The following is a 26590-nucleotide window of genomic DNA, read 5'->3' as shown; positions in this document are numbered from 1 at the left end:
TGTGCAAACTTCTATTTTAAGGATTTTATACACATCACTTTCATTATTATCCAGCCTGAGTGTTCTCGTTAGTCCTGATGGTTTGGATCAAAGATTTCTGAATCTTTGGCAAAAGTTTATAAAGTCCAGTGTGGACCAAGTCTGGAAGTTGGTCTGGTAGCTGGAGAGGTGCCAGTTCACTTCCTGAGTTCTGTCGAGGTGCCCTTGAGCAAGAAACAGAACCCCCAACAGCCCTCTTTCCAAGGTTTGTAAAAGGGGCGACGACAGCTCAGTCTGTAGGGAACCAGGGGTTTACCGGTTCAATCCTGAGCAGCATGGATATGCACAACATCTCTCCATCAGTGTGTGTGTGTGTGTGTGTGTGTGTGTGTGTGTGTGTGTGCAGCATGTCTCTGTAACAGAGGGATTTCTTCTTCTTCTGTAGATTTGATCAGACAGAAAGGAGGAGCTTTTAAATTAAGCCTTTCGGGTGCTCCGAGCATTACAACAATACTCTCGTTTATAAAAGTTTTACTTCGTCCTGTATCACAACACGTGAGCTTCCTGTGGAGAGAGCAAAACCAAGAGAGAGCTCAATCACAAAGGAGCTGACAGAATAAGATGAGTAGAATAACAAACACTGAAACACCTGTTTCTATATTTGGTCTTTCCCGTGTCGTCATCAGATAAAGGTGATAACGGCCGAAATCGAAAGTACTATCTTCAGTTCACCGTGAGGGATTAGTCTGCCCACGAACACCTGAGCCGCGCCTTCATTGATTTCTCTCTTTAAATCATTATTAATAAGTGAGATCATTTACTGAAAAGTCCTGTTTTGAATCCAGAGACGATGATGTTCTTAAAGCTTTTGGCTGTGGCTGTTTATGTGCTTAATCTCCTCCGTGTGGCTCCTCCGAGTTCAGCTGAGAGTTCAGCTGAGAGTTCAGCTGAGAGTTCAGGTGAGAGTTCAGGTGAGAGTTCAGGTGAGAGTTCAGCTGAGAGTTCAGCTGAGAGTTCAGGTGAGAGTTCAGGTGAGAGTTCAGCTGAGAGTTCAGGTGAGAGTTCAGCTGAGAGTTCAGGTGAGAGTTCAGCTGAGAGTTCAGGTGAGAGTTCAGGTGAGAGTTCAGGTGAGAGTTCAGGTGAGTGTTCAGGTGAGAGTTCAGGTGAGAGTTCAGGTGAGAGTTCAGGTGAGAGTTCAGGTGAGTGTTCCTCATCATTTAAATAAATGAATAGAGACACTTTCTCCTGCTGTCTACAGGTGTTTCATGTTTGATCGGCCTTTTCGGTCTATAATTGACAGATTGAAACTTTGTTTTTTCCCCTCTCCATCGTAATTATTCAAAGACGTGTTGAGACAAGAAACCGGACAAACAAGAACTACAAACATGTTGCTATCCGTGTTTCCATGGTAGTAAAGTCCAACAATAAGACTTTCACCTGCAGCGATGTGATCAACATGATTAATGTGAAAAAGAACATCGACTGTATAATTAAACCTCTGAGCCAGGGGCGCGTCCAGAGGAGTGGCCAGGGACGCCCCTAGAACCAAAAAACTTTACATATCAATGTAGCGGATTGTCTTTTGTTAGTACTTTCAATTGTACATGTAATGGCAATTTTCTAATTTTTTCCTTTGCTCCATTTATTGCCATTAATACTCAGGTAGGGGTGAAGTCTTACGCAGATGCAAACAATGATTTTCCAGCCATTATTAAAGTTGAGTTGAAGGTATATTGAAGTGACTTGATGGAGATATTAGAACAACAAACATAACATTTCCAGTGAAGCGTAGCCAGTAGAATGAATGGATTGTAGTTTGTCTGAGTATTGGTCTGGTGAGAACTGTCTGTGCTCCCCCTTCCTGTGCCTTCCCTTTCCTGTCACATGTGCTACTATATATACACGCCTCTGTGCATTCAGTGTCACTAGTGGAAAATAATATGCTCAGATAAATTGAATCGAATCTATACAACATGCCAACGATAAACACAAAATGGCTCCTACAGTACATTTTATACATAGGGCATGACCGATATGAGATTTTGGGGCCGATACTGATGTCGATATTGGGAAAAGGAAAAAATCTGCTACCGATTTATAGGCCGATATCTTTCATAGATCCGTATATGATAAACACATTTATTGAGTTGATCTCTCAAATGAAGTCATCAAACACTTAACTGTGCATGTACGTCGTGCGAAGGAATCAGATTGCCTGACTTCAAAATCCACTGAAGCTTTCTGAAAAGGAGTTGCTTCATGATTATTTTGTTCCCTAGACTAATATTGATCGTGTTTTCATTATAGTTCATTCAAATGACAGGTGGTACATATTAGGGGCCCGACTGATATGTGCCCTTTTTGGCCGATACCAGAAAAAAATCTGATACCGATAAATCGGCCGATATCTTTCTTTGATCTATGTTCGTTCTTTAGAGATAGATAGATATGGATTTACACTCTTTTTTTTTTTATCCCTCAAATGCAGTTATGCAACACTGGAGGAAACAGTATAAATGGAAGACAAGATGATCACTCAACTGGAAAATAACTGCACATCTACAAGCATCACCACTTGACACTCTGGAGAGTGATGATGCTTGTTGTAATCCATACAGCGCCCTCTGCTGGTGAAAGAGAACTGCTAGTGTAATTCAATGATACTCACATGAAATGCTCTTTGACTGGTGAATAAATAATAAGTATCTGGACGTATCTGAGATAAAATTAGCTGATACCGATAGTAACTGGATAAGATGATATCGGCTGATATTATCGGCTGGATGATAAATTGGTCGGGCTCTAATTCACATCATCAGGTGAAACTTATGACCTAACTGAAAAACATGGTCACTTCATGTCATTTTGTAGTTGGTGGACTCTGCAGGAGTTTGCATGCACTTTTATAAGGACATTACATTTTTACTCTGAGTATAAATCTTCCTTTTGTGTTATTAAAAACATAAGCTAATGTTGTGAATGTCTTGTGTTATAGAGTACATATGATGGTGAAGATAGAAGGCGTAAATAATGGATATTTATGTGTGTGTGTGTGTGTGTGTTTGTGCACACATCACACTTTAGACCTGCATAAGTCAGTGCACCAGTAGCACTCCTCCAGCCAGAGAAGTCTGCTCTAAGCTACAGGTGTTTTTCCAAAGAGAATGGAAAAAGGGACACTGCTTGCGCTAAACTTCTTTTTGCAAATGTGAAGGGAGGAGGGTTGGAGGTGTGTCTCTGGAGGAGGCGTGGCCAAACAGCAGTCCAGATGCTGGACCTCAAGGGCAACATCTACTGGATCAAAAAGTCGCATATTCTTCCTTTAAGGATACCTTAAAACAAAACTTGAAGAAGATCTTAAAGGCTTTATATGTGATTTTTCACACTTAAATATAATATAATTCAAGTATATCCTCTGAAAATAACTCTGTGAGTCATGACTGTCTATAATGGGTGTAACACCCGAGTCCCACTGTCTGTGATGTTTTCAGAGTTTTCAGAGTCCTATCTTCACTTTGTTTACATCGCCGGGACGGCCGGCTGACTCCTCCCCTCGTGTATAAAAGTTGTTTAATTGAGGGACTAGAGAAAAGAAGAATAACATACTGTACTCACTGCTTAACTGTGTTTCTAGATCACGCTCATTTCAGGTAAATTTACATGCAGTGTGAAGTTACCAGCATAATAAAGATCGCTAGCATTAGCATGCTAACACAACAATGCACCGCAAGTTGTTTTGGTTTCATGCTGGTGCTCAAGGGCGACATCTGCTGGATCAAAAAATCACATATAAAGCCTTTAAAGTGACATTTAATAGGACCTTAAAAACTGTGCCTTGAAATGGACAGAAAAAGTACCATGAACAGCAACAAAAGTTAACCATTAAACCACTGGCAAAGGGTTCCTTCATACTGCATCCAAAGGGTAAAGACCACTGCTTCAGATTATCTTAACACAAGAGCCAATAAAACAAAAGATTTAAAGGTGTGACATGTTCCTCATAAATAAATCATAAAGTCTGTCCTGTGTAAATGTGTCTCTGAGTCATGACTGTCTACAATGAGGGAGAAGCTCGAGTCCCGCTGGCTGTGTTGTTGTCAGAGCCGTGTTTACATGGACGGGACGGCCGGCTCCTCCCCTTGTGTATAAAAGCTGTTTTAGTCAAGAACTAGAGAGAAGAAGAAGAACATACTCACTGATTATTTGGATGTTAGTAAGAGTTTTTAGATCACGCTCATTCTGTGTCAGTTTACATGAAATGTGAAGCTACGAGCTAACTAAAGAGCGCTAACATTAGCATGCTAACACAACAATGTGAAGCTACGAGCTGACTAAAGAGTGCTAAAATTAGCATGCTAACACAACAATGCAGGACACAGGTGATTGACTCGACTCATCCTGACTTTCTGCAGCCACGCTGAGAGTCACTCCTGACAGATTGCAGCTCTTCCAGTTTGAAGGCTTCTCCATGAAGTGTGAGGTGGTGGCCAACACCAGCAGCTGGACAGTGAAAAGAAACACTTCCTTCAGCAGCTCTGAGCCGTGTGCGTCCTGGGGCATCCTGGGTAATTCCTCCTGCTCCACTCGGTACACCGACGAATCTGACACCGGAGCATACTGGTGTGAGTCGGAGGACGGGGAGTGCAGCAACGTCGTCAACATCACAGTGGCAGGTAAAACCAAATATACCAAGTATGGTTAAGTACTCGTTTTTTTTGTCTGTTTGGTTTTTCTTAACTTGGACTTTGCCTTTTTTTTCAGACAGGGATGTGATCTTGGAGAGCCCAGCCTTACCCGTGACACTTCACTGCTCCAACAAAGAAGAACGACTTCATACACCAGAGTATTCTACCAGTTTCTTAAAAGATACGGCAGCTGTGTCCAAGTCTGACGAAGGTGTGGAAAGTGTTCTGGTTTCAATTTCTATCGGCTTGGGCACAGTATGGATGGCCAGTTTGACCGCACCCTCAGCCTGTCGTTAGGTTGACGGAAAGTTAGACTGAGACAGCATTTCCAACATGGTGGCTGCTGCCTCTGAGCCTCCGAGCCCCCTGCAGCAACAGACGATGACGTCACTCAGGCGTCGTCTGTTCATATTTACAGTATTTTGGATTTTGACACAGCGCTCCACAAGTGTCTTGATGTAATGTCTTGTTTCCGCAGGATGCTTAATTTGTACATAAAGATGACTATACTCCAAATCAGGACAAGAACTTCACAGGTAGAACGTCCATGTTTAAAGATGAAATGGCTGCAGGAAACGTTTCACTACAACTCAACAACGTAACTTAACAGGATTCTGGAAATTACACCTGCACTGTAATAAACCATGCCCCACCAGAAAAACGCTCCATTTATCTCTGTGAGTACAGCTTACCTACTTCAACATCACATGAATGTAACGTTTAGCCTATAATGACACATTTACGACAACACACCATGTTTGAACAGGTGTGGCGAGGAGGGAGAATAAAAGTCGGAGTGAAGGTGTGGTGAGTAAATGTCTTTAGTTCCTTTCATTTATGTTTCCATTGTTTGTCGACAGAGGTCATGCTAAAGCCGATGCTAAAGTGTTAAAATCCTGCAGTTCCTGGAGTGTCCACTAGAGGCTTGCTGCAGAAACACAGGAAGTCACATACACACCCATTCTAAAAAGCCTGTGTTTACAGCAGAGATGAACATGTTTACAGCCTGATTCAAGAAAACCAAATAGGTGTGATTAGCTCATGTCTCGATGGACACACACTGTACGGGGGGTGAATGTTTTGATGACTCATCAGTTTTGATTTGATGAAGGATAAGAGTTATTCACAATAAGGCGTGTAGCTGACCTGATTGACAGGTGGGCGCGGTGTAACGGTTTGTCAGGAGGTTTAAAACCCGCCTCAGCTCCAGCTCTCAGCCTGTCGTTAGGTTGACTGAAAGTTACACTGAGACAGCATTTCCAGCATGGAGACCGCCATCGATGGGACTCCAGCGCCCCCTGCAGGAACTGCCCAATTCCACATACTCAGTGCGCACTGTGTTTAGTCAGCGCCACTGTTTTGCTTTGTTGGACGTCAAGCGCTCTGCCCCACTGGGTACGTGAGAACAGCCATGAGCAGCTGTACACACATCACAGGAGAACCACGTGGTGATTAGTGATAAAAAGATAACAAGTTTGTTATTATATCATATTTTATTTTCCAACAGATGACAAACCCACCAACAGAGCCAGACCAGAAGACGGTGAGTATAGTGAGAGTTAATCTGGTGATATTTTTGTCCCTTAAGGCTCACCGTAGAAAGTCCTCCTCAGTGTCTCCCTGTAGTCTCAGTCAGAACAGGGACCAGGTTGATCTAATCTGGTTTTTCTTTTAACAACCGGGTCAAACGGGAGCTGGATTAGCTGACCCTCAGTAGAAAAGAAAAGTGGGTTACCAAATCTGGATCCTTTTTATCTGTATAAAAACCCTTTTGATCAGCCGGGCCCTGAAGATCAGGACAGAGACAAACGGTTCTGCTAGAGCTAAAAAACAGATAGAGCGCCATCCTCAAACAGGAAGTGACCTGACAGGTGAGGGAGTGTGTGATGCTCGCTCAGAGATTATTGTTCTGATATCAAAAGAGGCTGTTAAGAATGAAATGTTAGAAATGAAAGAGTCTAAACAGTGAACAACAAACCTGAACTTCTTCTCCCTCCTGTTTCCTCCAGGGTCTCATCGGTGTCGGTGTTGGTGTCGTTGTTGTTGGTGTCGTTTTCGTGGTTGGTGTTGCTGTAGGCTCCATATTATTTTGCTGGAGACATAAAAGTAAGTCAAGCTTTGATTTTTTTTCTTTTGAAAGTCAAAGCTTCACACTTCATTTGATCGGTCTCTGGATCTCAGGAGCTTTCTGATGAGACGGATGATCGTGACGAAGAAGAAGTCACTTTTAAAATCATTCAAAGAAATAAAGAGAACCTTATTCACAGGATTACTGACGGAGCCGAACTGAAAGTACGACTGACTTCTTTGGGGGGGTATTTCATAAACTCTTCTCTCGTTCTCTCTCCACAGCAAACCAGGAAAACAACCCAAACGACACAGGAGCAAGAGGAGAGGAGAGAATTGAGATGATAAACATCGAGCAACCGAATGACGAAGATTTAAGATGTCCCACGGGCGATCCAGACGATCCTTCAAACCAGAGAGACCGGGCCGAGGACGGTCCTCTTTAAACCCTTTCAGAATCACACAGTGGAACAAAACCTGCTGACTAAAATCTGGAACAAACTCCCAGAAAACTGCTGGTCTGCTGAAACTCTCAGCTCTTTTAATCCAGGTTGAAGACTCACCTGTTTACAGCTGCTTTTCATTAAACAGCTTTAATAAGATTTTAAACTTTAACTCTGAACTGTAACTTTTAACTCTTTTTATATTTAGACTTTATTTATTTAAATTCATTTCATTTGAATTATTTTTATTTGAACATATTTTCAGATTGAATAATTTCAGTGATTTTTCTATTTGAATGTTTCTTTTTTCCTCTGTCATGATGCTTTTGATGTCTTGTGTGAAGCACTTTGAATCGCCTTGTTGTTATATAAATGAACTTGCCTTGCCTAAACTGCGGAGGACACAAAGGACTGAACGTCACGACACACGGACGGTTTGAAGCGCTCAGAAGATGGAAACATCAACGAGCATTATTCAGGATGTGAACACGTCAGACCCACATGGATCCAGAACGATCCCGGGGTCCATTTCAGCACTGAACATTTTCAAAGTGAAATCAAGTTTGTACTTTAAGAAATGTTTCACATGAACTCTTTTAACTCGAGTTATCTGTTTGACTTTTATATATTCACATACATTTTATTTTATTATTTTTATTTGCTTTTCACAGGACTTTAATGTCGTGGATTTGACTCTAGTGGTTTTTATTTTCTGTAAAGCACTGAACTGAACGCTGAGCTGATGAAATACATTTGATTTTAAACTGTCCCCTGAATGTTCCTGACGTGGACCTGAGACTAATCACCTTAAAGACTAAAAGACTTTGTATAATTATGCTTTTCTAAACGGTGAAATAAAAACTTGACTTCAGTCTCTGGTTGATCATTAAATCCTGAACTCAGCGAGAGACGGAAGGGCTCTGACCTTTAGCGTCAGCTGGAGGGACTTTAAGAACGAGCCAATCAGAAGACGGGGTCATGAAGGCGTCCGAAACCCTCTCCTACAGGGATGTGATGTGAGGGGGGGAAGCTTTCCAATCAGAAAATATTAAAAACAGGTTTGTTACGTCTCTTCAACAGAAGGCCGACCTTCTCTTCTAATTTTCACACGGTCTCAGATGGGGCGGACTCTGGATTTTAAATCAAGACCACCACTGATCGTCTTGGTCTCGGTGTCTGAGCGCTCTGGTCTCGGGTATGTGTCGGCCTTTTGATCCCTGCAGGCCTCAGGAAATCCTGAAGTCCTTGTGAAGGTGTCTTAAAGCTGCATTCTTCCTACTGACCAGCAGGGGGCTCTACTGCTTTCTATAAAGGAGTCTAAATTCCTGCAGGAACATTAGAGACAGTAACTCTGCTCAAAATGTGTCATGACCTGCTCGTGGTTTTTGAAAGCAGCACGACGTCCTCGCCTTTGTTTCCTCGCCTTGTTTTTAAAGTTCATCAGCTCGCCGCAGCGGACCCGGCTGATTAAAATCAGAGTCAACGCCACGCTGAGCTCGTCCGCTTTGTGCTTCAGAGAGATTACAAAAAAAACGTCCGGTCAGAGAAACACGAGGATAGAGAGTGGAGCGGACGTGATGCATCAGAGGCAGCGTGGGGGGTAAAGCTGTGACTCGATCGTGAAAATTTATATTCAGAGTTCAGATGAGGTCAAACAACATGTTGCGGCCGCTACAACCCCGGTGACCTTTCAACTATCAGCTGTGAGAAAACGTCTCTGAAGGGTTCACTTTGGCTCCTAAATGGAAAGAGTTCATCTCTGTACGGAGGTAAACGGGCTTCACGCCTCACACGATGGCGTGCAAACTAACGACCACAACAAACACACCTCGTGTAACGTGTGTCTGCGCCTTTCTACTTCCTGTTCACCCTCAGCCCTGTTCTTACACAACAACTGAGTCCACGTTCTCAGCCAGGTTAGAACCTCGAATGGATCTGAAGTCCAAACAAATCATCTTAATGTGTTTATTCATGTAGGGACGAGTGAGGAAAGTATTTATGACCTGAGAGAAATACAGATATAGAAACACAGGAAACAGAACCAAACAGCTCAACAATCAGACAGGAAGAACCAGATTACACAAGACCACAAGAGTCCTCTCTAAAGGCTTTGTATGCGATGTTTTGATCCAGCAGATGTCGCCCTTGAGCACCAGCATGAAACCAAAACAACTTGCGCTGCATTGTTGTGTTAGCATGCTAATGCTAGTGATCTTTATTATGCTGGTATCTTCACACTGCATGTAAATTTACCTGAAATGAGCGTGATCTAGAAACACAGTTAAGCAGTGAGTACAGTATGTTATTCTTCTTTTCTCTAGTCCCTCAATTAAACAACTTTTATACTCGAGGGGAGGAGTCAGCCGGCCGTCCCGGCGATGTAAACAAAGTGAAGATAGGACTCTGAAAACTCTGAAAACATCACAGACAGTGGGACTCGGGTGTTACACCCATTGTAGACAGTCATGACTCACAGAGTTATTTTCAGAGGACATACATATAAAGACTTTAAGAAGTGGTCCAGGTGGAGCTCTGCAGGTGAAGCGTTCCTCGTGTTGACCACCTGGATGTAACTCAGAGGAAGTAAGTGACAGGCTGAACGTGAAAAAAAAAAAACTCTTTCCCCCAAACTCCCCCGGCTGATTGCAGACGTTACTGAAGCAACAAACGTTCACAAAGTGATTTCTTTTTGTTTTTATAAAAAGTATTTTTACTTTGTTCTCTGGTTACAGAAACTCGAGCACATCGATTCAGCGTGGCTATAATCTGGAACAACTGAATTACACATGGCATCAAAGCAGAGGCAACCGCTGGGGGGCCCCCAGGAACAGTAAAGGGGCCCCCCCCGAGGGCCGACAAACCTTAAAACCAGCACCAGGTCAAAGGTCACAGAGCACATCGTCTACATATTCAGTGTGCCATCAGAAGCTGCAGGTCGCTCCGGTGAACACAGGGTCAGAGTCAGACGTAGATTTCCTTTCTCCATCAGTTTGTAGAATTAGGCAACCGTTTCCATGACGACGTCATCGCCGCCTCCTCTCTCTGCATCCGTCCGAGCTGCTGTAAACGAAGAAAAACCTCAACGTGAGCGGCTCTGCTCCACAGGAAGTCAGACTTTCAGTTCTTGTTAATCATCGGTTTTAAATGGGGTCACATCGTGGCGTCGGCCAATCAGAGGCCTCCGAGCGAGATTCAACTATATGTTAACTCTCTGGAACGAATCAGAAGGAGGTCAGACGGAAACGGGGGCAAAGAGTGATGATGTAACATAACATAACTCCTCGCTCTAGGACACGTGTGAAAGCGTCCTCACCTCTCTTCCTGTCTCTGACGATCAGTCCCAGTAAGATGGTGGACAACAGGTAAGGAGCGCCCGCCATCAGGTGACAGAGTAACCTGGAGACGGACAGCGGACACGGCAATGCAGGGAGAGCTGGAGATGGAGACGAAGATGGAAGAGGAGGAGGAGGAGGAGGAGGAGCTGGAAAGACAAATGTGAATCAATAAAGACATGAAATCAGCTCGCCGCACGTGATGACCTCGATATCTTCATCCTCACCTTCAACAGCGAGCCAGCTGCCGACTGATTCTCCGCCTCTGGGGACGCCGCACGTGTAGAGTCCTTCGTCCGATTTGGAAACACTGAGACGGGTGAACTCCCCCGTGGAGCTGCTACTGCCGATGGAGCGGCCATCTTTGTAGAAATGGAACCTTTGGACGGAGGCGTCGGCCTCGTGTCTGCATCCCAGAGTCACGCCGGCCCCCTCCGGTACGGGGAGGGCGGGGCTTATCAGGATCACGGGGCGCTCTTTAGCAGAGAGAATTAAACATCTTGTCATGTGATGGCGGTATGGGGAGTGATAGCAAACTCTCTGAGACTTCAGGAGCGTCGGCCATCTTTGTAAAGAAACGGTCGACGTTGCGGGAGCGACTGACGACTTTTTGAATATGGAGGGAAAACTTCTTGAGAGAGACGGCCGACGGTCAGGAGCGTTGGAAACTTCCAACTTTTAGAGAGTGACTGAAACTTCGGGGGGGGGTAGGGTGGCAAACTTTAGGGACAGTGGATAACTTTCGAGGGTTAAAGGTTAAACTTTGAGGGAGTGACTGGGAACTTTTTGGGGGGAAATGGTGAAATTTTTCGGGAGCGTTGGAAACCTGAGAAATTTAGGAACAGAGGGAAACTTTGGAGGAAAAACTGCCAACTTTTAGGGAGCTAATGCTAACTTTTCAGGGGGGAAAATATCAAACTTCAGGGACAGAAGAAAACTTTAAGGGAAAGACTGGCAACTTTGAAATGGAAAACTTTTCAAGGCGACACAAATTGATTTTTAGGGAGCAATGGAAAACTTTTAGAGGGGAAACGGACAGCTTCTTGGGAGAAATGTTCAGGAGCATTGGCAAACTTTTCAGGAATGATCGTAAACTAAAAACTGAACTCTAGCAGATCTCCTGGTTCTGATCCCAGCTCACGGGTCGGGAAACTGATCGGCCTCAAGCAGCTGAAAGTTCATCCAGACATTAAACAAACTGTTTTCACACAATCAAAAATATCAAACATTGAGTAATTATCAAGAATTTAACACTTTAAATGCCAGTTTGATTACATGATTCTGGCATTTAAATGGTTAATTACCTGATAATTATTTAATATTTGATAGTTCTGAGCAGGGCTGGAGTTGTTTAAGAGATTTGTGCAGAAAAAAGTAGAAAAAACATGAATCTGTTCTATTTTTATATCAGTTTTTGTAAATTGGACATTTTCGCCCTCCAATATCCAAACAGGGAACTACATTTTAAATATTTTGGATAATCTTTGACATATCCAAGACTGATTTAAAAAAAATCCCCCAGCCACCAAATATTTGTTATATGGAAGATAACTAATTTTTGTGTTTTTTTCTTAAATAACAACAGTGACATCAAGTAATCAAACTGGCATTTAAAGGGTTAAATTCCTAAAAATGATTGAATGTTTGGTAGTTTTGAGCAGGGCTGAAGTTGTTTAAGAGATTTATGCAGAAAAAAGAAGAAAAAAATATCAATTTGTTCTATTTTTATATCAGTTTTTTGGAAGTGGACATTTTTGTCCTGAGTGACTTCAAAGGGGAGTAAACATGTTTCAGTGTTCTATTGATCTATTAAAAAAAAAAAAATGTGCATTCCAAAATGTGTCAAGAGAGACTTTCTTATAAAAATGTGTTCCATATGCACTAACAGACAAAATGATGACCAGATGAAGAGGAGACTTTTGACCAAATGGACAGAAATGTCCATAATGATGCATGAGGGTTAAAAAAAAGACTTAAGTTTCATTTACTGACGCATCAGACAGGAAGTGTTATCATGGGGTCTGAACACAGTTTAACAGTGGAGGTGGTAAAAAAAACAAAAAAACAGTGTGTACCTGTGATGGTGATGTTCACCGTGTTGCTCCTCTCCCCGCTGTCAGACTCACACCAGTACGTCCCGCTGTCAGACGGGTAGATGTTTCCGATGAAGCAGGTGGAGCCGGCTGGGTTGGAGCCCCAGCCGAAGGTGCAGGTGGTGACTCCGCTCCTCGACGTGTTCCTCTTCACTTTCCAAGCCATGGAGTTCAACAGGTCCTCACAGCTCAGAGAGATGGAGTCGTACCTGGAGAACTGGGACCTGTCGGGGCTGACCCGCAGACAGGCTGAGAGGAGGAGGACGAAGTTAAGACGAGGAGTGAGAGTAAAAAAATACAAGACAGAGGAGTGAAAGATGAAGAATAGTTAAAGACGAGAGAGGAGAGAAAATGACTGCAAAAAGTGAAGAGATCAAATAAATAAACTAATGTTGACAAGAAGCATTCAAATCAAATAAAAGAAGAAAAGTGTGAAATAGAAACAAAAGAAATGACCAGCAGAATAACAAATCTAAAGGTATCGATGCAGAGAGGATGAGATGAAGATTATAGAGGAAACAAACTCACAGAGCATGAGGCAGACCGGTGTGAGCTGCATCCTGTCCTGTAGGCGACTGAGCGACTGACACAGCCGCACTCAGATATCTGCACTTCCTCTCTGAAAGAACTCCCCCCCCTCACACACTCCACCGTCTCAAACATTTCTTCAGATTTCTTTTTTTTGGGGGGGAAAAATGAAGTTGCATAAAATTCCACCTAAAGTCTAATCAGTGGAATTTATGAACTTCCTTTTGTTTGTTTTGAATTTCTTTGCTCACATAACGAGACAAAACAACAACAACAACAAAAAAAAATCGATTAGACTAAAAAATATATTTCAATATTTATTTTCGCCAGTAGAGGGCGCTATCTGATATGGATGTCTCTTGATCAAAGTCCTCCTACTAACTTTAGATTCTGGTCCTGAATGCTCTGGATTTGTTTGGACCAGAGAAGGTAGACGGTTTTAAGCCCCTCCCCCTACACAGCCGTTTTGGACGCCCCTCGGTTTGCCAGATATGAGAGCAGTTATCAGGTCAACAGGTGTTGCAGCGATGGAAGCGGTCAAGAGAAGTGGTTCAGATAGAAGTGATTGTACCCGACCTAAAAAGCCTCTGCATGTTTCTAATAAGCTCCACGAGCAGAAACGTGCTCAAACTAGGATCAATATTGGAGATGCTTTTGAAAAATGGAGAGAGGTTAGAACACAGAAAGGTTTACAGACCCATGCAGAGCTGGATAAACACTGAAGCTTCAGAGTCCACCACATGGTGACCTGAGTGAGCATGGACTCTAGAGAGGGGGGGGGGGGGGGGGGAGAGACAGCTCTCTACGATGTTTAGAATTTAGACTGCAGTACCCATTTTAAACACTAGGTGTCAGAGTTACATACTGCTCCTTTAAAGGTTTGAGACACTCTTTGAGCTCCATAAAACGTGCAAATAGAGAACTGAAGAACTACAAACATGGCTGACATTTGAATAATTTGACTCTTGATCGAGTTTAAAGTCTTAGAGGTCTTTACGATTGTTTCTGTGTGACGATCAAAGGAGGACACAAACACTCACACCGCTGTAAAAAGACACAAACGTTTAATTCCTGAGTTCACAATAAATACAAAGAATTAAAAAGTACAATTAATATGAATCAATAAATTAAGTCTGTGTGAGGGTCTACGTATCTTCAGGCTGGAATACTGAATCTTATTTTGACTCATCGGGTAAAACAACATGTTCATAAAGCAGCGAGCTCTGCTGGGGCGCTCTCATCACATGAAGGGCTGGGACTCTTCTTGGAGACCCGAGTGGAGTTTGAAAGCACGTGGAAGCACTGAGGAGTGTCGACGCCTGTGGCTGGAAGCGTCCGGAGCGTACTGAGCTGAAGATGAACTCATCAACTGACTGTCCAAGCTGTACCTATTCTTCTTCGAGGTGTCGGCTGAAGGAGGAAGGGACGCAGTGATGTTCAACACCTCGGGGTTGCTGACGATGCGGTGTTCTCTGGGGGTCGGCTCTGGAGCGCCGCTTGCTGTTAGGCCGCCAAAAGAAGAAATGAGCGGAGCCCCCGAGACGACCTCCAGCTGGCGGATGGTGTCCTGAAGTTTCTGCTTGAGGTTAGCCACCTCTCGGGACAGATTGTCCATGTTGTCAACGGTGACGGCCTGCAGGAACGACTGGTTCTCAAAGGAACCCCGAGCTGCACTTTCATTTGAAGACTGCCTGCTCACTCTGAATCCACCTGCAGAGAACAAAACAACACGTGAAGGAGGGATGTTCAAATCTTAAAACCAGATTCAACCTGTTGACTGTTCCCTCCCTAAGTGAACATGCTCTGCCATCTACTTCAATGCAACTGCAACACATCGAACTCCATACAGCACTGAGTCTGTTTTAGAGGTGAAACATGTTTTACATTAAAATCATTAAAATAATTAAAAAAATGACTAATCCTAAATTATTTGTATATTTATTTGTTGAGTTCTTACATTACCTCAAATATTTCCAACAGTTATCAAAGCCGGAAAAATACATACTTTTATAGTTGTAACGGGACACGGCATGTTTATCGTTGCCGTGGAAACACCGAATGTTACGTCAGAGGTCGCTGCGTAAGGAGGCGTGAGCCGTTCCTTAAAGCCTGGGTCTGGATTTAAAATCCGGAGTCTGAGCCCGAGACAGGACTGGGACCTTGAAAAAAAGTGGTCTGGAGACCGGCCCCTACTGCTGTGATAAAAACGTCATGGAGATTATACTCGGATACTTTAGCTCGACTGTAAACATATTCTCTTCCTCAGGTCGGTTTCACCCGGTTGTCATGACTACGGGCAGGTGGGGAGTAGCAGTGGGAATCACTCCCATGATTCCCCGCTGGCCTCGACATTATCTTGTTTCGATCGAGAGCCCCCTAGTGGTGGACTTTACACACTGACATCTCTCAGTGTTAGTGACCTACCAGATTTGCCCCGCCTCTTCCAGAAGAAGAAAGCCAATCCACACAGAGTCAACAGAAGACAAAGGGTCCCTCCGGCGGCGATGCCAGCGGTTTGAAAACATGATCTCATGCAGCCGTCTGAAAGGACAAAAAAACAGTCAACCATCTTGTTTATTATCAGGAGACAAGTCCGTCCAATCTGTCTCCAGGAAGCTGCACGTTTCTGTTTCCTGTTTCTGTGTATGACTCGTTAAGAATCCAGCTCTGCACCAATCAGATGTTAATAAGAGATGATCTGTGAGCTGTACCAGAGCACAGAGGGTTAAAGACGATAAGGGACTCAGAGAGCGCAGTGTCATCACACAGGTCAGAATGAAGCAGCAGCTCACCTGGTATGAGGGTCTCTGTGGTTCTGGTCTGTTTGGTGTTGGGCTGGTCTACTCTGCAGGCGACCCTGTGGTGATGAAAAGTGAAGATATGTGTTTGCTTTCTTTGTGCTTCTTATCATTAAAAACCTGTCAGGTCAACGCTGTGACCGTAGACAGGAAACACGATGTTTATGAAGTCAAAGTATCGACTCAGCGTAAAACTCAACACAACTCGTTAGAGTCAGAGCGGTCAACAATCAACATTTTAAATCAGAATTAATCACCAAATTTCATCAGTTAATCACATTTTTAATCGCGTGTTTTAATTCCATTATTTAGCATTTCAAAATAAAATCAGTTAGGCTTTTATATTTGGAATGTCTTTCTTAAGCTGAGAGTACTTTACTTCCTGTGTGCTTTTATTTTGAAATAATGTAAGGCCCTTCCTGTAGATGGAAAGTTAGGACATGACGTTAAGCACAGAAACAGGAAGTGGTCAGGGATCCCAAAGTGAGGTCATAAGGTCAATGCGTGATGTCATAAGGTCAAAGCGTGAGGTCATAAAGTCAATGTGTGATGTCATAAGGTCAGTGTGTGATGTCATAAGGTCAATGTGTGATGTCATCAGGTCAGTGTGTGATGTCATCAGGTCAGTGTGTGATGTCATCAGGTCAATGTGTGATGTCATCAGGTCAATGTGTGATGTCATCAGGTCAATGTGTGATGTCATAAGGTCAGTGTGTGATGTCATCAGGTCAATGTGTGATGTCATAAGGTCAGTGTGTGATGTCATCAGGTCAGTGTGTGATGTCATCAGGTCAGTGTGTGATGTCATCAGGTCAGTGTGTGATGTCATAAGGTCAGTGTGTGATGTCATCAGGTCAGTGTGTGATGTCATCAGGTGGATATTACTGTCTGAGAGTCTGATAAAGTGAAATGAGACATTCAGAGATGCAGCAGTGTCCTTCTTTTACATCACTGAGACTACGCAAGCAGAGAGAATCACTCCCATGATTCCCCGCCAGCCTTGACGCCATCTTTATTAATTATTGTTTTGATTAAGAGCCCCCTGGTGGTGGAGTTTACACACTGCACGTTTAAATGTGATTGAAGGAATCATTTTGAGCTCTTAATGAATCTGGTTAACTTGTTACTGCTGACTCCTCGAGTAGAAGACACATGGAAACCTTTTGGTCGCTTCCTGGAGAGTCAATCGTCGTGTCACTGTGGAACATCCTCGGCCATCTTGAACTTTTCTCTGTTCATCAGCAGCAGAGATTTCATTTCCCTGATGATCCAGAAAGGTGATGTCAGGTACAGGATGCCAGCAGTTGGCTTCACACTGAAGAGCCACGCCTCCGCTCTCAGCTGATGTGAAGGAGAGTCTTGGCTCAGAAACCGCCCCTGCAGGAACAAGAAGGCGAGACGTTACCGCCGTCCGTCCCTCAGAAACAACTGAACCTCAGGCTGTAAGGATGCGTGGAAAAAGATCTGTGCTCTCTCACATCAAATCATCAGTTTAACAAATGTCAAGTTTGATTTTTAAAAAGTATGACCTCAGATGATCCACAATGTGAGCGTGCAATTAGCTTAATCGCTAACCATTTAAAAAGTACCGCACCACGCCCGAGCAGGTTGGAAAAGTGACAAAAAGGTCAAGAGTTTCAGAGGAGGAAACGGGATTCTAATTCCTAATCGGAATTCATTTTGTGTTCCAATATTTTCTGTAACCCTCATGCATCATTAAGGACATTTTAGTCCATTTGGTCAAAAGTCTCCTCTTCATCTGGTCATCATTTTGTCTGTTAGTGCATATGGAACACATTTTTATAAGAAAGTCTCTCTTGACACATTTTGGAATGAACATTTTCGTTTTTTTAATAAATCAATAGAACACTGAGAACCATGTTTATGACATCTCTGATAGTTTTGAGCAGGGCTGGAGTTGTTTAAGAGATTTATGCAGAAAAAAGTAGAAAAAAATATCAATCTGTTCTATTTTTATAACAGTTTTTTGGAAGTGGACATTTTTGTCCTTAGTGACTTAAGAGGGCAGTAAATTAATCTGATGTCTGAGGGTTAATTAATTTGTAGGTCCAAACGTGTGTTGGCGAGCGCAGCGCTATCAGGTGACCCACGCCTCATCACACATGGAGGTGTAAGCTTCACTTTAAACATATATAAACTGGACGTACCGACGAGTAGCTCCAGTGTTGTGATGTCCCGCGGGGCGTTCCTCCACATCTTCATGCACCGATACGTCCCTGCATCGGACAGCTGCACGTTAGAGATCCTCAAAGAGACGTTTCCGTTCTTCAGTTCTCTCGTCACGAGGCTCGTTCTGTACTCGAAGGCGGGATTCTTCATCTCATGAGTCTCACAGCGATCCCTGTACAGGAAGATGACGTTTGGATGCAGGCCCTCTTTGGACCACTCCACCGTTGTTGGAAAGTCCTTGCCGCCGTTGGTGTTGAAACTGCAGGGCAGGATGACATCCCCGCCTGCCAGAGCCTGGACCGTCTGTGACAGAACACCAACTGAGGACCCTCCTACACCACATGAGAACCAATCAGAGGAATCAGACACTCTGTTACTGTCAGCTGTTGGGACTTTTCAGAAAAATGGAGTCCACACTCATTAAAGTAAATGTCATAAAAAGTGGAAAAGAAATTACAACTCAAGGTCCAATCAGTGAGCTGTGTAGAGAGTGAGATGATAAAGGTATCTTACTATCTGATCATTAAGGAAACATGCTATGTTGAAGTGCTGGCTTCTCTGACAACAATGCAGCAGCCAGTATGTCCTCCTTCTAACTTTAGATTCTGCTCCTGAATGCTCTGGATTTGTTTGGACCAGAGAAGGTAGGCGCTTTTAAGACGACCCCTCACACGGCCGTTTTGGACGCCCCTCGGTTTGTCAGATATGAGAGCAGTTATCAGGTCAACAGGTGTTGCAGCGATGGAAGCGGTCAAGAGAAGTGGTTCAGATAGAAGTGATTGTACCCGACCTAAAAAGCCTCTGCATGTTTCTAATAAGCTCCACGAGCAGAAACGTGCTCAAACTAGGATCAATATTGGAGATGCTTTTGAAAAATGGAGAGAGGTTAGAACACAGAAAGGTTTACAGACCCATGCAGAGCTGGATAAACACTGAAGCTTCAGAGTCCACCACATGGTGACCTGAGTGAACATCCACTCTACAGAGGGGGGGGGGAGACAGCTCTCTATGTTTAGAATTCAGACTGCAGTATCCATTTTAAACACTAGGTGTCAGAGTTACATACTGCTCCTTTGAGTAATGTCGTCATCATGTCTAAATATAAAAGCCACAGTGTCTCATGTGAGCTTCCATTGTACTAAAGGGTTTTAATTCCGTCTCCGCCCTCAGTCCTTTAACTGCTCTGTAATTAAACTCTCTCTGCACAAACTGGTTTCACCTGTAGAGCAGTGAAGGTGACGTCATATTGGAAACAATGTCTCAAATGGCATCAGGCTGTAAATGTGTCTATGTGGACATTTTAACACGGGTTCTAGTCAGGCTTTACTCCGACATCGTGGAATGGACACTCCCCTTCAGCGTCACCTTCAATTTCCAACATAAACAAAAGACGCCAACGTGCAATTAGATGAAAGTGGTGAGAGTTTTCATCTGCAGAGGAATGTTCCAGCGTGACAGACCAAAGGACGGATACATGACTCAGTACTCAGAAACATTCTGAGGATGAATCTTGAGTCACCAACTGGCCGCCGCCTCTCCCTACACGCAGAACACGCGCTGTGCATAGGGCCCCACGATCCATGGGGGGCCCCATTTTGCGCAAGGGGACGCAAAATGTGCAAATGACGAGCATCGCTGCTGTGAGGCACACACACACACACACACACACACACACACACACACACACACACACACACACACACACACACACACACACACACACACACACACACAGTATCAGGTCGACTTTAAAACTTATTTTTAATGTTTAACTTGAAGAACAGTCATAAACAGCTGTTCAGAGTCTGACAGGCAGAAGACGAGGGAGTAAACTGTCTGACCTTTGACCTCTGTCGACACAGTGTCACTCTCAGTCAGCGACTCGTTGTTAATTTAAACGTTAAACCGTCTTTAACCGGTTCATTCATTTGAATTCAAGTTAAACATTTTAAAGAACAACAATAATTTAAAGAACTTTCTCACACACCTGTGAAACAGAGCAGCAGAGCAGCTCCAATCAGAGCACGAGGAGACATCACCCACAGGAAACCACTTCGATCTTCTTCTCTCTGCTCAGAAAAGAAATAAAATCCAAACACAGGAAACGTTCCTGTCGCGCGCCTGCACCCACGAGCAGCTGGGACACACCTGGCTCACCTGAGCAGACTGTGGAGCGCGTCATTCTTCTTCTTTGTGCTTAATTAGGCAGAGTGCAATCCCAATTTACAGGTGCATACCTCCACCTATTGTACCGGAGTCCTCGTGCACATATGTACAGCTCCTCCTCGTGCACAGTCATTATCTTTCTAATTTATCAAACCCTGAAAGATCAAATGTACTGAAACAAAGTGAACCTTAAAACCTTGTTTAAATAAATGATATATAAATAAAGTTATTATTATTATTACTTTAAACTTTTTTATTGTTCAGTCGTGCTTTTATTTTATTCGCTGTGGTCAAACTTTGGGCTTTTATTTTGAAACATCGAAAGTGAAAGTACAGAAACAGAGAGCGGAGACTTCGAACTGTCGTCCGGAGTTTACTGAACACTGAAACATGAAGAAGGAAGTTTAAGAAGCTGAAGTGGGTCTCATTGCTTTCTTAACATTCTTCGAACATCAGGTGAGACTTTGTTTCCATGGCAACGTTTCACTTCATGATGCGTGGGAATCGTTTCCTGTTCGCAGATTTTCCTCAGAGCTCTTCAGAGTCTTTTAGTCTGACACTGATCTGTGTCATGATTTGATTCTGTTTAAGGTTTTACACTGCTCCAAAGTTTCCTTCTTCAAAGTGTTTAATGAAATCTTTGAACTGTAGAAATGTTCGCTTCAGTTTGTTTTCTTTTGGTTGTAGTGGTTCTTAAACTGAGTTCTTTCTTATCCACTCTATAGTGACGACATTACGCTGTTTTACACGTTGAGTTGTCTTCACACGGTAGACACTTTGACAGCGTAACACATAACAATACACTTTACTTCCTGTCTCCTGATCACATGACTACGGAAGTCTTACAGAATCACAACAAACCTTCAAAATAAAATAGGAGTAATCTCAGTAAATATTCCTAAAATAAACACAAACATATTATCTGCTTTACTCCAGCAAATCATAATCCAAACAATAATAATCAAACTTATTACTGCAAAAATGGCGCTTACAAAGGTGAAAGTAACAGACGTGACAGAAGTTTGTGTTCATCATCAGGTACTTCATGTGTAATGTCCTTTAGGAGATCTGAGTTTTCTGGAGAACTCCTGATGCTGTTGATTTGTGTTTTTCATCTTTCTGAAGCGTCAGAATCATAAGCGGTAACGTCCCCCCCTCACGCTGCAGACATGTGAGCGCTGTGGTTTGTGAGAACTCTTCTCGTCTGTGCGTTTCAGGGTCGAGGATGTGATGTCCAATGACAGAGCTCAGTGAAGATGGAGCGCCCGACTGATCCTGCTGTGAAGTTCCTGCAGCTTCTCCTTCTGTTTGTTCCTCCTCTGACGTCTGGTCGAGGTAACGTCTTCATAAAAAAAACCTACAAATACAATCGGAGTGTGTCAGAAAGTTCAGAGCAACAATGCAAAGTTTCTTTTTCACTTTTAGACACTTTATTAATCCCTTCTGGTTTACCCTCTGTGATTAAGAGACATGCTTCTCACTGTAAAGGTCAGAAACACACTCACACACAAACAGGAGCTGATGTCAGAGTCAGGCTACGCACGGAGCGCCCCAGGGCTGTTGGGGGGTCGGGGGCCTTGCTCATGGGCACCTCGACAGTACTCCTTAAATCCTGTGGCAGCTACCAGACCACCTTCCATATTCGGTCCGCCCCAGAAACGAAACCCCCACAGAGTGAGCTGCTAGTTCACACAGCAGCCTTCAGCTACAAAGCAGCCAGTCAGCCCAACAAACACCAAACAGAACTCCTCCATGTTGTTTCCTTAAAGTCTTCATATGTGATGTTTCACACTTAAATGTAGAAATCACGTATATCCTCTGAAAATAACTCTGTGAGTCATGACTGTCTACAATGGGTGTAACACCCGAGTCCCACTGTCTGTGATGTTTTCAGAGTTTTCAGAGTCCTATCTTCAGTTTGTTTACATCGCCAGGGTGGCCGGCTGACTCCTCCCCTCGTGTATAAAAGTTGTTTAATTGAGGGACTAGAGAAAAGAAGAATAACATACTGTACTCACTGCTTAACTGTGTTTCTAGATCACGCTCATTGCAGTGTGAAGATACCAGCATAATAAAGATCGCTAGCATTAGCATGCTAACACAACAATGCAGCGCCAGTTGTTTTGGTTTCATGCTGGAGCTCAAGTGCGACATCTGCTGGATCAGACCTTTAAGCTTTTAGGCGGTTGATTTCAAGCCCTGTTCTGTTTTCCCACATTTGTTTGTTCTTTATTGTACTTGCAGCCCGGGCAAGCTTGAGTTGTTCACAGCAACCAATCCCTGCGCTGCTTGGTGATGACATCACTCTGAGATGTCACCTTGAGCCTCCCGTCAGTCTGAGTTCTGAGACCGTGTTGTGGACCAAACCCGATGTGGATCCCAAGTACGTCTATTTTCATGAAAATGGACGTCAGGTAGAGCGCGGCCAGAACCCGTCTTATCGTCACCGCACACAACTGTCAGTGGAAGAACTGACGAGTGGGAACGTCGCCATGAAACTCGACAGAGTGGGACTCTCTGACGCAGGAAGATATCATTGCATCCTTAAATCAACGAAGAAGGAAGCATCGCTCCTACTAACTGTTGGTAAGTCTGTTTGAGAAAAAAGATGGACTCTGATGTCCCTGACATGGGTGTAGTATGGAGGGGCGGAGGGGGGGTCGTTAAGTGTCCCAGATGTGGCTTTGATTGTCGTTCACTATGACACGCTGCACGAGATCAAACCGTGTATTTTCAAGATTAACGGGTCCTGAAACCCGACGTCCGCTGGATCACTCAAATCATGCTTAAAACGTGAAGTCTGACCTCTGACCCAGAATCAGAATCAGGATCTGGGTTTATTGCCAAGTACATTTACACATACAAGGAATTTGTCTTGGTGTATTGGTGCTAAACAATAGAGCGCCACAGGAATGAATCCTAAAACCAGGAAGTAAGTTAGCATTTGAGCGCCATGGGGTCTAACGTCTAAAAGTCAACGGGGATTTTGAATGTGTTTGTGGTTAGACTCCTGAAATAAGGTCTGTGGTTAACACAAGCTGAAGAGATGTTGGTGTTTTGTTAGAGCACATAAACTACGTTAGGTAATACCTCCACTTGTGAAGTTTGAAGTTTTTACTCGTCTTTAAAAAGGTGGTTGCTAACAAGCGGCTAAATGTGACTACAGTGGTTGTCGGGGACATTAAAGGTCATCACGCCGGACACAGAGGGCGGGAACTCTCTCACTAGTCGGAGATGTCTCCTGTAGGTTTAATCTTTAGGTTAAGGTGAATATTATGTTAGTAAACTATTTATTAAGCTACGTGGATTAGTTTATCGGAGATCGTCTGAAGCATAACGCTAGTGACGTCACAATCATCCCACCGTGGTGTAGTTAGCTTGTAGCATAACGTTAGCTTTTTACTTCTGTCGGCTGCATTAAAGCTTCAAACATCATAAAGATGGCGTTCATCTGTGAAGATTATCCTGCTGAACAAAACCGCAGAGCTTATTTTCTGCAATGATCCAAAATCCAATGAAAACATCCCATAGGAGGATTCTTAGTTAGACCCCATGGCGAAGCTACTTCTGGGTTGGCCTACAAAAATCCGTCAGATGGTTTGTTCTCTATTAACAAGGAAATAAAGCAGAACAAGCAACAACTTAAATAATACAGCATAAGAAGATAATGCAATATATAAAATAGAATTTAAAAATGTAAAATATAAAAAACACAAAATGTACAAAAGGTGTAATGTAGGGACATGAGCTGTACAGTGGACTATGAGAAAAAATCTTAGTGTGTGTAACTACTCACAGAGTGCATGTAAGGAATATAAATAAATGAAGGTGATTCATGAGTATTTTTAGTTAAGATACCCGGTCTCTGTCTTTTCGTCAGGCGCTGCGTCCAGGCCTTCTGTTGAAGTCGTCAGTATTAAAAGAGGAAGTGTGGTTCTCCACTGTAAGGCTGAAGGCTGGTACCCGGAGCCTGAGCTGTTCTGGTTGGACTCAGAGAGAAAGAATCTCCCTTCTGGACCTCCACAGACAGTCAGAGGTCCTGATGGCCTCTACACCATCAGCAGCACATTAGCAGTCGAGAAGAAACAAGGAAACATCTTCACCTGCAGAGTCCAACAGAAGAACATCACCCAGACGAGAGAGACGCTCATAACAGGTTGTTAAACGTGTTGCATCATAAATACGGATGCTGTTTGAAAAGGTCCAGTTTAAAAAATGTTCTTGTGTCATTTCAGTGGATTTCTTTGAGGAGCAGCAGAATCACAGTACTCTCATCATCATCGGCTTCATCGCCATTCTGGCAGGACACTGTGAGTCGTGTTCATTTCCCTTTGAGTGGTGACAGTGATTTGTATCAAGTCATTTCAAAGAACTGATGGCTCAGGCTGAAGCGAAGCAGCAACCTCCGGTGTGGAAAAATGAAGCCAATGCTGAAGTGTAAAATCCTGCAGTTCCTGGAGTGTCCACTAGAGGCTGGCTGCAGAAGCACAGGAAGTCACATACACACCCATTCTAAAAAGCCTGTTTTTACAGCAGAGATGAACATGTTTACAGCCTGGTTCAAAAAACCAAATAGGTGTGATTAGCTCATGTCTCGATGGACACACACTGTACGGGGGGTGAATGTTTTGATGACTCATCAGTTTTGATTTGATGAAGGATAAGAGTTATTCACAATAAGGCATGTAGCTGACCTTGACAGGTGGGCTCGGTGTAACGGTTTGTCAGGAGGCTTAAAACCCGCCTCAGCTCCCTAAATATATCGGTCTTGATCCGGTCTGGATCCCTAAATGTCTCGGTCTTGACTCAGTCTCGGAGCACTCAGGTCTTGGTTAGTTTAGTCTTGACCACAACACTAAAGTAGGTCCCTAATTCAGACCAGAGCACATGAACTAAAGGTGTAAACACCTTACATCAGTGTTAGTTTGTGGAGGATGTCCTGTTAGTAAAGATTACAGACTGCCTCTGCACTGCTCTATGTGTTTAATACTTCCATGTTTTTTGTCTTCTGTTGGCTCACAGGCATCAGCACCTTCTTCATCAATTGGAAGCTGGGTAGCATTTATAAGCTCACGGAAGAACAAAGGCGTAGGCTGGAAAATGGATGGGTGCCAAGACAACAGATGGATAGGCGAAATGATCAACCTTTGGTTCATTGATAAAGCGGACACTTGTTAAGTTCAGTTATTTACTTGGCCATGTTCACTCAACTACTAACCCTGCGCATGCACACTTCATATTAGAACAGAGTTGCATTCAGGTGAATCACGTAACACTGTGTATCATGAATTACTATGTGGTCAATGGAAAATTGAAGTGGAAAATGTAATTCAATTTAAACCTGCTTCAAGCAGGTCGGGCTCCATCACCTCCACACGCCACATCAAAATGTAATGTCTTAAGGGTCACATATTCTCCTCCTCTTCTTCAGTGTAAATAAGTCTCAGAGCTCCTCAAAACATGTGTGTGAAGTTTCTTGTTCTAAATCCACTCTGATCCTGTATTTGATCATGTCTATAAACCCCTCTATTTCAGCCCTGCTCAGAACAGGCTGTTTCTGTGTCTGTACCTTTAAGTATGTTAATGAGCTGTGTCTGACCACGCCCCCTCTCTGGAAGGGCTTGGTTTTCTTGGTCTTTCTCGCTCCATGTCCTATTGTTTACGGTGAGAAGGCAGACTCAGAGGGCAGAACAAACACCTAGCTGTGGCAGTGTCACCCACCTGGGGGAGGGGCTACTGCCCTTTGTGATGTCATGAAGGGAAAATCTCCAAACGGCCTGTTTGAGCAAACATTTTCTGAAAAGTGGAGCAAGCAGAAGACGGAGAGGATGGACTTTTCTCATCATTGGGGGGTTTGTAGACAGACTAGAGACACATATTAGAGTTAGAGGAACATGGAGAAGTGGATATGTGACCTTTAAGATGAGATCTTCAGTCTACAGAACCTTTCTTTTGTTCACATCGTCATTAGTTTGAGTAAACGTCTTCTTCCTACTATGAGACTGGAAGAAGCTGCTCTTCATATGTTGGTCACTGATAGTGGCTGTTGTTAATATAATTGATCTTACGTCCAGAATCAAAGATAGAACGAAGACATGTCCACCTCCTGAAGCACATTTATTAACTCAGATGATTCCTGTCTTTGTCAGAGGAAAACACGTGAAGACAAAGTGGATGCTGAGAGGAAGGAGAGAGAGACATTTGAAATATTAGAGTGTACATTTTGTCTTATTTTTTGTCTTTCAGATGTTTTATGTTTCTTAAACTGTGTGAATATCCATCATGAAATAAAAGTTATAAAAAATTGTA

The 26590-nt window shown here is 43.4% G+C and overlaps 4 protein-coding genes across 4 annotated transcripts; 2 read left to right on the top strand and 2 right to left on the bottom strand.

The window, feature by feature from the left end:
• Positions 1–660: 660 nt before the first annotated feature.
• LOC110002019 (uncharacterized) lies at positions 661–7177 on the top strand. Its single transcript, XM_065950885.1, has 5 exons — positions 661–950; positions 4392–4652; positions 4741–4875; positions 6172–6207; positions 7017–7177. The coding sequence occupies exons 1-5, from the start codon at positions 830–832 to the stop codon at positions 7175–7177; spliced, it is 714 nt and encodes a 237-aa protein (XP_065806957.1). The 5' UTR covers positions 661–829.
• Positions 7178–9125: 1948 nt separating this feature from the next.
• Positions 9126–13169, bottom strand: LOC110002016 (Fc receptor-like protein 5). Its single transcript, XM_065951007.1, has 5 exons — positions 13128–13169; positions 12582–12848; positions 10734–10982; positions 10488–10655; positions 9126–10234 (listed from the first exon to the last, which is right to left on the bottom strand). Exons 1-5 carry the CDS (start codon positions 13156–13158, stop codon positions 10173–10175), a joined length of 777 nt encoding a protein of 258 aa, XP_065807079.1. The 5' UTR covers positions 13159–13169; the 3' UTR covers positions 9126–10172.
• A 1005-nt stretch (positions 13170–14174) lies between these two features.
• Positions 14175–20298, bottom strand: LOC110002013 (butyrophilin subfamily 3 member A2). Its single transcript, XM_020657626.3, has 6 exons — positions 20103–20298; positions 18094–18447; positions 17086–17302; positions 15920–15984; positions 15552–15668; positions 14175–14837 (listed from the first exon to the last, which is right to left on the bottom strand). The coding sequence occupies exons 1-6, from the start codon at positions 20149–20151 to the stop codon at positions 14368–14370; spliced, it is 1272 nt and encodes a 423-aa protein (XP_020513282.2). The 5' UTR covers positions 20152–20298; the 3' UTR covers positions 14175–14367.
• Positions 20299–20588: 290 nt separating this feature from the next.
• Positions 20589–26590, top strand: LOC110002014 (butyrophilin subfamily 1 member A1). The gene is made up of 6 exons (XM_020657627.3): positions 20589–20737; positions 21499–21616; positions 22526–22867; positions 24162–24437; positions 24517–24591; positions 25304–26590. Exons 2-6 carry the CDS (start codon positions 21538–21540, stop codon positions 25438–25440), a joined length of 909 nt encoding a protein of 302 aa, XP_020513283.2. The 5' UTR covers positions 20589–20737; positions 21499–21537; the 3' UTR covers positions 25441–26590.

Source organism: Labrus bergylta, chromosome 22 (assembly GCF_963930695.1).
Source record: "Labrus bergylta chromosome 22, fLabBer1.1, whole genome shotgun sequence".
Classification (NCBI taxonomy): domain Eukaryota; kingdom Metazoa; phylum Chordata; class Actinopteri; order Labriformes; family Labridae; genus Labrus; species Labrus bergylta.
This window is presented reverse-complemented; position numbering and strand designations above follow the sequence as displayed.